General features: G+C 45.8%; 1 protein-coding gene across 1 annotated transcript in view; it reads right to left on the reverse strand.

Annotated features, from left to right (window-relative positions):
* Nucleotides 1–11,280: 11,280 nt before the first annotated feature.
* LOC115471560 (coiled-coil domain-containing protein 57-like) overlaps nucleotides 11,281–12,342 on the reverse strand; it is an 85,145-nt gene continuing 84,083 nt past the window's right edge. The window contains exon 10 of the mRNA XM_030205196.1: nucleotides 11,281–11,788. Within this exon, the coding sequence (XP_030061056.1) occupies nucleotides 11,618–11,788 (171 nt within the window). The 3' untranslated portion in view covers nucleotides 11,281–11,617. The remainder of the gene's footprint in view (nucleotides 11,789–12,342) is intronic.

Genomic DNA, 12,342 nt, shown 5'->3' on the forward strand with positions numbered 1-12,342 from the left:
GTGGCTTAGTAAAAGACCCACTTTATTTCCTGACAAAATGGAAGCAAATGGAGGGAAAGTGGATTGCAGTCACATAGCTGGTGCCTGCTGCAGGGCCTGCCCAACTTGTAGGCAAGACTAGGTGTTTGCCTAGGCCAGAAGCTTCTTTGGAATAACCAAGAGCAGCTGCAGTCTAAGCAAAACAACAAGTCCTGAGAGCCAGACAAACTCACAGCATATGCTTTATAGGATTTTTGTGTGATGCTGATGATTGTTGAGTTTGGAGGAGCTGCAGACTAGGAGCCTGAAGGTCAGTTGGGGAGGGTGTAGAGCTGAAGGAGTAAACAAACATGTGGACAAAGGGAAGCCGGTTGATATTGTGTATCTAGATTTTCAAAAGGCGTTTGACAAGGTACCTCATGAAAGGCTACAGAGGAAATTGGAGGGTCATGGGATAGGAGGAAAAGTCCTATTGTGGATTAAAAACTGGTTGAAGGATAGGAAACAGAGTGGGGTTAAATGGGCAGTATTCACAATGGAGAAGGGTAGTTAGTGGGGTTCCTCAGGGGTCTGTGCTAGGACCGCTGCTTTTTAATATATTTATAAACGATTTAGAGATGGGAGTAACTAGCAAGGTAATTAAATTTGCTGATGACACAATGTTATTCAAAGTCGTTAACTCACGACAGGATTGTGAAAAATTACAGAAGGACCTTATGAGACTGGGAGGCTAGATGGCAGATGACGTTTAATGTGAACAAGTGCAAGGTGATGCATGTGGGAAAAAAGAACCCGAATTATAGCTACGTCATGCAAGGTTCTACATTAGGAGTTACGGACCAAGAAAGGGATCTGGGTGTCGTCGTCGATAATACACTGAAACCTTCTGCTCAGTGTGCTGCTGCGGTTCGGAAAGCGAATAGAATGTTGGGTATTATTAGGAAAGGTATGGAAAACAGATGTGAGGATGTTATAATGCCGTTATATCGCTCCATGGTGCGACCACACCTTGAGTATTGTGTTCAATTCTGGTCGCCGCATCTCAAGAAAGATATAGTGGAATTGGAAAAGGTGCAGCGAAGGACGACTAAAATGATAACGGGGATGGGACGACTTCCCTATGAAGAAAGACTAAGGAGGCTAGGGCTTTTCAGCTTGGAGAAGAGACGGCTGAGGGGAGACATGATAGAGGTATATAAAATAATGAGTGGAGTGGAACAGGTGGATGTGAAGCGTCTGTTCACGCTTTCCAAAAATACTAGGACTAGGGGGCATGCGATGAAACTACAGTGTAGTAAATTTAAAACAAATCGGAGAAAATCTTTCTTCACCCAACGCGTAATTAAACTCTGGAATTCGTTGCAGGAGAACGTGGTAAAGGCAGTTAGCTTGGCAGAGTTTCCTAAAGGCCAAGTTCATAAACCGCTACTAAATGGGAAAAATCCACAATTCCAGGAATAACATGTATAGAATGTTTGTACGTTTGGGAAGCTTGCCAGGTGCCCTTGGCCTGGATTGGCCGCTGTCGTGGACAGGATGCTGAGCTTGATGGACCCTTGGTCTTTTCCCAGTGTGGCATTACTTATGTACTACTACTACTCAACATTTATAAAGCGCTACCAGACTTACACAGCGCTGTACAGTCAAACATGTAGAGAGACAGTCCCTGGTCCAGTGGCGTAGGAAGGGGGGGCGGTCCGCCTCGGGTGCACGCGCTGGGGGGGTGTCGGCGCCGCTGGTTACCTGCTCCTTGCCCCGGAACAGGTTCCTCTAGTTCTCAAGCTGCTGCACTAACCATTAGGCTACTCCTCCACTCTAGCTGTGAGACTCCCAGATGTCCTATTGAGTAAATTACCGGTAAATGGACACTTTTCATTTATGTTAAACTTAACACATTCAAAGAAGCCTCTATCTGAATGTGAAGCAGGGATGTGTTTTGGATTACAAACACTATGGAAATATCCATAAAAATACAAACTGTCGTTCTCTAGATATAAATGAAGGAACTTGCTCAATATTGGGCTACTCAGCACCCATTTCCTATGGAAATGTCAATATTAGTTTTAGCTCACACCTTTTCATTGATATCTCCAGGTAAGGTACTGTATTTCTTATGTAATTTGTGTTGTTTTGCCTTCATAATGTTTGCCATTTAAAAACAATTGGTCAGATTTGGGGCCCCTCACCTCTCTCACCTGCAAAAAAATAACTAAATTTATTGTGCCCTGCTCATCATCCAATCTTTGTTAAAGACGCAACCTGTACCTGCAATCCCTCTTCTTAATCCTGCCAGCACACCTCATGCCAAGCCTGAAGCAGGCTTGACCTTTACCTGGTACCAGCTTGGCATTTAGCATTTCTCAATAGCTACACTGGAGAGCTAGTATATCATTGCCTTGTTCTGAAAGCACTGTTAGCTTCTAACGTAATGCTGCTTTCCCAACAAGGTCTGTAAAATGTTACTGGGGAAAATTTACAACAGCAGTTTCCAGAGTTATTCTGTTTGGATTTGTCCTACTAGTGTTAGAGGTCACGGGAAGCATTGGAAAGGGGCTCGATAGAACAGGTTCTGGGAATTTGGGATGAGCTGGAGGCTTTATCCCTCAGACCCCCGGCTTCTATATATGATGTACAAATCTGGGCCGTGCAACTGAGATGTGCCCTCAACGAGCCTTCAGCTATCAGTAATTGGATGCTAACAACAACATTATTGACGTTTATTGGCCACAATTAGGATTTGCATGTGTATTTGGCTGCACATTATTCTGTAACGCTTGGGCTCATTTTCAAAGCACTTAGCCTTGCAAAGTTCCATAGGTTTCTATGGAACTTTGGAAGGCTAAGTGCTTTGAAAATATGTATGGCATCTAAATTTTATAGAGCGAAACCCAGAAGGCAGCGTGGCCATGTCCATGTCAGGGGTGTTCTGAACAATTGTGCGCATTGTTATAGAATACTGGGTCAGCACACCAGACCTTTACAGAATCGTGCTTTCTGATACGCACAAAACGGTGCACAGAAGGGATATCCCAAATTTCATTAATTTTTATTTTCAAGAAACAAAACTTTTTCATTGTGATGTGAGAAATATTTGTCAATTATTTTTGCAAAGCCTTAGGAGAGAAACCCAGAAATGGAACCACTGAAAACTAAAATCATACAGCTAGCTACAATTCTGCTAGACAGACAGAGCTGCCAGCCCCAGCCGCCGGTGCTCGAGACTGAATGTGTCCCGACCCGACCCACTGGCAGTGGCATGTGGGTGTTGCTAGGAGATATGGTGATGGGACGACTGCAGGGAGAGGGACGGCTCTTTTCAGGAAATGAAGCCCATGGTGATGTAATATACTGCTCTTGTGAACTGAAGCTTATTTCAGGTCATTCACCTCAACAAAGTGAGCTTAGGGAAGGGTTATTACAGTTCAAACCTGACCACGTGAACTGGGAGAGCCAGATATGTGCTGTTAACACAATTTTGATCAGTGCTAATGCACACATACAAGCAGATATATCACACGCAGAAAACAACTGATTTAGACTGTGATATTTTGAATAATTCAGTGCCTGTTTTTTTTTTATTATGCATGTTGGTCTGTGATCCGCCTAGTTGCAGGCAGACTAGAAATTTTTAAATAAATAAACATTAAAAGACAAGGTATCAGAAATGTTCCTTCCCCAACCAGTCTTTATGTGAGAAGCTCCACTTTATTCTTTTTGATATTGTTGTCTGGTGTGTGACTAGTAAGTTACTAAAATAATAAGGGGCCCAATATTCAAAGCTCCTGCCCCCTTAACTCATACCCAGCTGGGCAGTGCTGCTAAGTGGCCGTCTTGGAACCGGGAGGCAGAAGGTGATTATGGGGCACAGTCAGGGAGGAGCTGGCAGTGAGGAAAATATTTATTTATTTATTACATTTGTATCCCACATTTTCCCACCTTTTTGCAGGCTCAATGTGGCTTACATTATGCCGTAATGATAATCAAAATATTCCGCTTCAGTATCAATTTTTCCTTGTCACTTGCAGCAGATGAATCCAGGAACTAGTGGGTTAAGTCCGCCTACCAGCAGGTGGAGATAGAGATAAACAAACTAAAGGCAGTGATGCCAGACGGCCAGCTCCTTCCTCAGTTAGTATGTCGCTATCTCAGCAGGTGGTGGACAGCTTTTTCTCCAGCTCCTGGGCCCAAGGCCTCTGAGGGTGCTCCTGGGCCGGTGGCCAGTTTGAGCCGGGGGTGGCGGACTGGTGGTGTCCCCTTTGGCAGCATACGCAGTTGCTGGGTCCCTGCTGCACCTCAAATTCCCTCTGAACAGGCTTTTGCTGTTCCTTTCCTTCCCTGTTTGTTTCTGCCTCCTCACTAAAAAAAAAAGAGAACCATAGAATTTATTTAAAAGAGAAACAGAGAAGCACAGGGAAGTGTGTTTTTGCTGAGAGCAGGTTTGTGTTACTGCTGTCTGAGTCCTGTTTTCTGTTGCCTGCTTCTCTGAGCCTGCCTCGAAGTGGAGTCAGAGAATTTTTTTTCTTTGGCTCAGCTGTCAGTTCCCACGCTTTCCTTGTCTGGGGTAAGTCCTGCTGGGTTCCTGTTCGGGGACAGGCGATGGCAGCAGAGGCGGTAAAATGCTGTTCCCGATGGGGGAAACGGCGTTTGGCGACAGGCCTTTGTAGCGCAGGGTGTGCTGATTTTGCGGGACTCGACGGAGCGGTGCCCCCCCCCCCCGAGAGCGTGCTTTCCTGCCCAGAGCCTGGCGATTCTCGCGCCATTTTACGATCAGTCGCAAAGCTGGCTCCGGTAGCGGTTTTGGGCAAAGCTTCTTCTCCGCTGGTAGGGGAGTCGGGGGGGGGCGTCACGCACTGTGGGCGGTGGTGCAGGTGCCATGGCTGCGACCTCCTCCGTTGTGGGGGAGGGTTTTTTGCCAGAGTTTATTTTGCTACTCCATCAGGCGTTTTTGTTGAAAAGGCCTTGCTCCCCCCTCACGCGGCTGCGACAGCTTCGGCCTTTGATTCTCTCAGGGGATCTGGGGGTAACCAAGAGATTTTGTGTTTTTCCTCAGAGGATTTCTCCTCCCTTAAAAAGCCTAGGCTTTCTTTGGGGTCTGAGGAGGGGTCCTGCATATGGTTGCCTGCAGCTTCCTCCGAGGTGGCTCTCTCGGAGCAGACGGGGGTAGAGGTCGTGGAGGACGGTGTCCTCACTGACCAACCAGAGGACTCTTCTGCCGTGAGGATTTTCCATAAGGAGGACTTGTCCTCCTTTATCTCTAACAGCCTCAGTCCCTCAAACAGTTTAGTAAGAAAAGTTTTAGAACACAGGCAGACTGCTACTAAACCAAACCAGCTCTAAGAATCCCACAGGTTCGAGGTAAGTGAAGCTCCTTCACTTACCACCTGGATATACACTAATCACCCCTCCTCCTCTATCTGTTATGCAAATGAAATGGCTCACTTCACTGGGTAGAGAAAAGCACAGCCCCAGAGAGCACCCCCCACACGATTTCAGCACAAAGAATAGGAAATCACCAGCACAGCAATTCAATACAATTTAAAGAAAAACCTTCTAGCCCAAAGTTGTAAAACTAGCAATTTTAGATTAAGGAATAGGATAGCTTACCTGCACATTCCCATTTGGCAGCCCAATCAGAGATTTCTCAGATTTGCGGTGCTGGGTCAGCACTTCCAGCTTCGGGCCCTTCCTTTTGGAATGGCCACTGCCCCATGCACTTTTTCCAAGGTCATGGTGGTGGTGGCGGCGGCGTTCCTGCGGAAGGAGGGGATTCAAGTGCATCCATATCTCGACGACTGGCTGATTCGGGCAACGACAGCAGAGGAGAGTCGAATGGTCACCGACCGAGTGATTACGGTGTTGCAATCCTTAGGCTGGGTGGTCAATATAAGCACTGCCACGCTGGGAAAAGACCAAAGGCCCATCAAGCCCAGCACTCTGTCTCCGACAGTGGCCAATCCAGGCCCCAAGAACCTGGCAAAAAACCCAAAATTTAATAACGATCAATGGACTTTTCCTTCAGAAATCTGTCCAGACCCCCTTTAAACTCAGCAAGGCCAGCTGCCGTCACTACCTTCTCTGGCAATGAGTTCCAGAGTCTAACTACGCGCTGAGTAAAGAAAAACTTTCTCCGATTTGTTTTAAACCTACCACATTCTAATTTCATCTTGTGTCCCCTGGTTCTATTATTGTTAGAAAGCGTAAACAAACGCTTCACATCTGTCCGCTCTATCCCGCTCATTATTTTGTAAACCTCTATCATATCACCTCTCAGCCGCCTTCTCTCCAGGCTAAAGAGTCCTAGCCGTCTTAACCTCTCTTCATAGGGTAGTCGTCCCATCCCTTTTATCATTTTTGTTGCCCTTCTCTGCACCTTCTCCAATTCCTTTATATCTTTTTTGAGATGAGGCGACCAGAAATGAACACAATACTCCAGGTTCCTACTCAATCTTGGAGTGCAATTCGATATGAAGCGGGGGAAGGTGTTTCTACCCGAGGGGCGAAGGATCAAATTGCTTTCTCAGGTACGGACCTTATTGAGTCGTCGCGCTCCCCGAGTGTGGGACTATGTTCAGCTCCTCGGTTCCATGACAGCGACCTTGGACGTCATTCCATGGGCAAGGGCTCACACGCGGCCTCTTCAGAATTTCCTTTTGAGCAGACGGTCGCCGACGTCGCTGGATTATCGACGCCTTCCTTGGTCAAGCCGGGCCAGGGACAGTCTCGCGTGGTGGCTCCGGTCAGCCAATTTGCAGAAGGGTGTTTCTCTGGCATCTCCCAATTGGGTGGTAGTCGTGATGGATGCCAGCCTTGCGGGCTGGGGAGCCCAATGTCTTCATCGAGTAGCCCAGGGATCGTGGACCCCTCTCAAAGCGACTTGGCCAATAAATCGTCTGGAGTTGTGAGCAGTCGTGAATGCGCTGCGGAGTTTTCAGGACCTTCTGCAGGAGCAGGCAGTTCATGTATTCTCGGACAACACCATGACGGTGGCCTACATCAATTGGAAGCCGGGCATTCACAATCTTCCCTTGGCAGTGGAAGCGTCTTGTCTTCTAGTACTACTACTACTACTACTTAACATTTCTAGAACGCTACTAGGGTTACGCAGCGCTGTACAATTTAGCAAAGAAGGACAGTCCCTGCTCAAAGGAGCTTACAATCTAAAGGACGAAATGTCAAGTTGGGGCAGTCTAGATTTCCTGAATAGAGGTAGGTGGTTAGGTGCTGAAGGCGACATTGAAGAGGTGGGCTTTGAGCAAGGATTTGAAGATGGACAGGGAGGGGGCCTGGCGAATGGGCTCAGGGAGTTTATTCCAAGCATGGGGTGAGGCGAGGCAGAAAGGGCGGAGCCTGGAGTTGGCTGTATGGTTGGAGTATGGGCAGAAGCGCATGTTCAGAGTCTGTCGGCAGCGCACATTGCGGGTCAAGACAATGTTCAAGCAGATTCTCTCAGCCGGACTCTTTTGGACACAGCGGAATGGACGCTGTCGGACTCGGCTTTTTGGCTGATCTGTCAACGTTGGGGAAGACAAATAATGGATCTCATGGCCATGGCTTGCAATGCCAAAGTTCCTCAGTTCTTCAGCCGCAAACGGCAGTCAGGATCCGCAGGATTGGATGTTCTTCTCCAGCCATGGCCGGAACAGCAGCTACTGTATGTTTTTCCTCTGTGGCCTCTGATAGGGAGAGTTCTTTGCCGCATAGGGTGGCATCAGGGGCCGGTCGTGGTATGCGGATCTCGTTTGAGCACTCTCAGAGCCACCATTGCGACTTCTGGTGACTCCCGATCTGCTGCATCAAGGGCCAGTTCAGATGGAAAATCCCTCCCGCTTTGGTCTTATGGCCTGGCTATTGAGAGGCGGCAGCTGAGGAAGAAGGGATTTTCAGGACCAGTCATTGCCACTCTTTTGGGGGCACGGAAGCAGTCTACTTCAGCAGCGTACGCGCGAGTGTGGAAAGCTTTCTTGGCGTGGTGTGCTTTGCGTGCTGAATCGCCTTTTCGAGCGGACATTGCAGTTATTCTGGAGTTCCTTCAGGATGGTCTTCAAAAGGGATTGGCATATAATTCCCTTTGATTGCTGGTGGCCGCGCTAGCTTGTTTTAGGAGCAAACTGGATGGTTCCTCTTTAGCAGCTCACTCTGATGTGGTCCATGTCCTACGCGGGGCTCTTCGTCTTCGGCTTCCTCTGTGGCAGCCGGGCCCGGCGTGGCATTTGAATGTGGTACTGCGAGCCCTCCAGGCCCCACCGTTTGAGCCGTTGAATAAGGTTTCTGAGATGGATCTAACACTTAAGACAGTGTTTTTGGTGGCCATTGCTTCGGCTAGGAGGATTTCTGAAATTCAGGCTTTGTCTTCCAGATATCCTTTTTCTGAAGCAGGGGTGTCGATCCGGACGGTGCCGTCATTCCTACCTAAAGTGGTTTCGGCTTTCCATGTCAATCAGGTGGTTTATCTTCCGTCTTTTCGAAGAGAGGATTATCTGGGGGAGTTTGCCTCGCTATGTTTCCTGGACGTGCGGAGAGCATTGTTTCGGTACTTGCAGATCTCTAACAAGTTTCGATGTTCGGATCATCTCTTTGTGCTCTTGTCGGGATCGAAAAGAGGTGAGGCGGCTTCTAAGGCTTCCATTGCTCACTGGATTAGGGAAGCCATTGGAGCGACGTATCTGCTACAAAGGCGGGCATCTCCAGTGGCCCTGAAGGCGCATTCTACTCGGGCACAGGCGGCTTCTTGGGCGGAGGCGTTGGCCTTATCTCTGGAAGAGATTTGTTAGGCGGCTACTTGGGCATCCTATCATACTTTTGCGAAGCATTACAGGCTACACGTGTCTGCTCGGGAGGATGCGAGTTTTGGGGCGGGAGTGTTGGCGCGGGGAGCGTCGGCTTCCCACCCTACTTAAGGAATGCTTTGGTACATCCCACTAGTTCCTGGATTCATCTGCTGCAAGTGACAAAGAAGGTAAAATTATGTCTTACCTGATAATTTTCTTTCCTTTAAAGCAGCAGATGAATCCAGGATCCCTCCCTCGTTCAGCCGACGTTTTTTTCATTTTCCGTGCAGTGAGGCTATTTTTTTCCTTCCGGGTTCTCTTTTGCAGAGTTCAGACAGATATGGGAACACGGAAAGGATTCCGATTTCTGGATCAAGTTGCAGTTATTTCGAAGTTCTTATTTGGTTCTCTGTTTTTCATAGTGAGGATGGTTTCTGGTTGTTATTGGTTTCATATTTTTGGCCTTGGCAAATGCTTACGAATGACATATTAAGTGAGGAAGGAGCTGGCCATCTGGCATCACTGCCTTTAGTTTATCTCTATCTCCACCTGCTGGTAGGCGGACTTAACCCACTAGTTCCTGGATTCATCTGCGGCGTTAAAGGAAAGAAAATTATCAGGTTAGACATAATTTTACCATAATGGTGATATGTTTTAACTTAAAGTGAAGCCAGTTTTGTGTATTTTAGGCTGGTTTTAGTGACTTGTATTGGTTCAATGTGTTTCTTTTAATATTCTATTTTAATGCATGTTGTACATCACTTTAATTTTATTTGTTGTACTGAAAATTGTGTGTGTGTGTGGTTGTAATCTGCCTAGAACTGTAAAGAGTGCGGAATAGAAATAAGCAAGCAAGCAGTCTTAACGATGTCTGTTTTAGCTATGCATGTAGTGACACCAGCATAACTTCTGGGTTGCTGATCTGATGTCTCCCCTTTCTAGCCCCCCAATTCCTCCACATTTATCAGCAACCCCTCTCTCTCCTACACCCCCATGTCCAATCGCCCCTCCTTTTCTATTCCACCAAGTTTCTGATCTCCCCTAACCCCTGAACCCTCCCCAATCACTCTCCTTAGTGGAAGCTCCACCCACAACCCCCAAACCCATCCCAGACCACTCCATAAATCCTCTTCATCCCCTGGAGATTGGCCCTGGCTATGAAAATTGCAGTAGTCTTATGCAGATTATGGCTGAGTAACGGCTAGGATCTGCATACGTAAGAGTGGCACATTCTTGGTTGGTCATGGCCTGATATTTAGTGCTGGTATCCAGATATGGATGGTATTGAACAATATATATCGGGTCCTAATTCTGCCCATGGCAGTTAGTGTTTAAAAAGATACTTAGCACCGCTGGCTATATACTGACTGGAAAATTATTAGAGCTTCTATTCTAAATATAGGTTTCTATTTTCCAGTCTATTAAGAGTTCTTTGCGGGTACAAAAAATCAATGTTTACTATTGCTAGGTACCTTTTCCCAGGAGGTTTTGCACACAGTACCTGGGAATGTGAAACTGCATTTATAGCGCTGGAACCCAAGTCGTGAAGAACACTGCTATTAGAGTTTGATTGTGAGAGAAACTATTTAGCAATTAGAAAAAAAATGTAAAACCTGGGTTTATGTAAAGACGTGTGGCTAGTTGAGGGAAAAAAGTTAATTAAAGGGTTGTGGAAAGATTGGATTGGTGGGTTTTTGTTTTATCTTTTTAGAGGTGTGTTTTTGTTTTTAGCGAGATGTGCTGTCAAGTCCTGTAAAGTTCATACATTTCTTTTACTTAGGAGGTCATGTACACAAAAAAGGCAACAACCCTAAGCAGAGTAGCCAAGACAAGCCAGAGGAGGGATGAGACAGTACTGGGGGAGGTGGCATTTTGCTGGCTAATTTTTAAACTCTGTAGTTGACAATTCTTTTAAATGGCATTTAGAGGCCCAAAACAGCAACTAGGGAAGGGGGGAATCTGAAGCCCACCTACAGGCTATACTTCTTTCATTTGAGACAGGTTTGGGGACCCTGTGGCATGGGGGACCAGGACTGCTCTGCAATGGCAAAAGAAAGCAAGTGCTTATTTTTACTGAAGCACTTGCTTTCTTTTGTGATTTCAGGGCAGAGGGCAAGTGTTGTGTTTACCACCCCTACTTTTGAAAATATTCACAGAAATTCAGCACCAGCTGCTATCCAGATAGTAGCACTGAATACCCAGATAGACTGCTGACCACTGGAGTTATCCGGATAATGGCGATATTCAGTGCCACACTCCAGAGAGGAGCAATAAATATTCAGATAGAAGGCCGGCCACCAGAGTTATCCGGATAATGGAGATATTCAGTGCCACACTCCAGTTAGTCTGACATCAAAAAACCCACAGTAAAATACAAGATTCAAAATGAGACTTATACAATAATAATGTTGTGAAATGTGCTTATAGTAGTAATTGGACCATCGCCGACCAAGTCACTGCTTGTAAAGATCAAGCGTTAGTCCACAAATTCATATAATCAGTGCACATTCATTTTAAAGTGATGCACCCCTCTGCCAAACATCTTTACTCTGGGACAACTGATAATATAAATGTGACAAACGTTTTTGAAAACTTAAAACAATTCAGCTTATTGGCAGATATTCCTCGCATGTTTCGCTACAGCTGTTTCAAGGTACCCACACAAACAATAAGCATGAACTGTTCAGTGTAATGGTGTCTGAAAAATAAACCACAGAATTAAAATCGTTGCAATACATATAAACATTTGCACATAGGTCTCCCAATACCTCTTAAGCAGATATCTTCATAAGGACACAAAAAATGTTCAATAATCCTACTACGAATTGGTCGTACTGTTATGCCCTACATAAAATTTTAAACAAGGACATTTAATTAAATACACCACAGTTTGTGCTCGCTTGTAAAGCATGCCGTCTCAAAGTTTCAAGATGCTGAATACGACTTGCTTCCCAAGCAAGAGGGCAGACAGAACAATGTGTACATTGTTGCAAGCGTCGATCAAATAGCGATGACATCAATCTGTCCTTCAAATTTTTACCCTGGGAAAGAGCAAAACAGGGGAGTTCCTTAAATGCTTTACGATGTTATATGCCAAAAATCCTTAACGATGTGTTTTATCTCAAATGCTAAATCTGCATACGGTAACATATACACCAAGGTTGTGCAGTTCTCTCACAGTCAATTGTGATAAAAGTTCTCGCTGTGCATATAACACCTGTTTGTAAGTCGTTCTGATGATTTTAGAAGGATACCCCATTCTTTGAATCAGTTTGCCATTTCTACTGCTTTTTGTTTAAAATCCTCCATATTCGAGCATAAAGGGCATAATCTTTAGTGGCAGAGGCATAGTAAATTTTAAACAACAGAAGGACAAATTTAGAGCAGAGCTAAGGAAAGTGAAATTTTCAAAATTTAAACATGATGAAACTGATTATTCGAAGGGGGTTGTGTATTCTTGGATGAACAGAAATGACCAGATAAGGCACGACTCATACCGGCATACACACATAGATCAAGTGATTCGTCGGATAGTGACAAAGAACCAACTCAGTAAAAAATCTCAAGTCAAGATATTGGAAGCTTTTTCTAAGGT

Source organism: Microcaecilia unicolor, chromosome 6 (genome assembly GCF_901765095.1).
Source record: "Microcaecilia unicolor chromosome 6, aMicUni1.1, whole genome shotgun sequence".
In the NCBI taxonomy this organism is placed as follows: domain Eukaryota; kingdom Metazoa; phylum Chordata; class Amphibia; order Gymnophiona; family Siphonopidae; genus Microcaecilia; species Microcaecilia unicolor.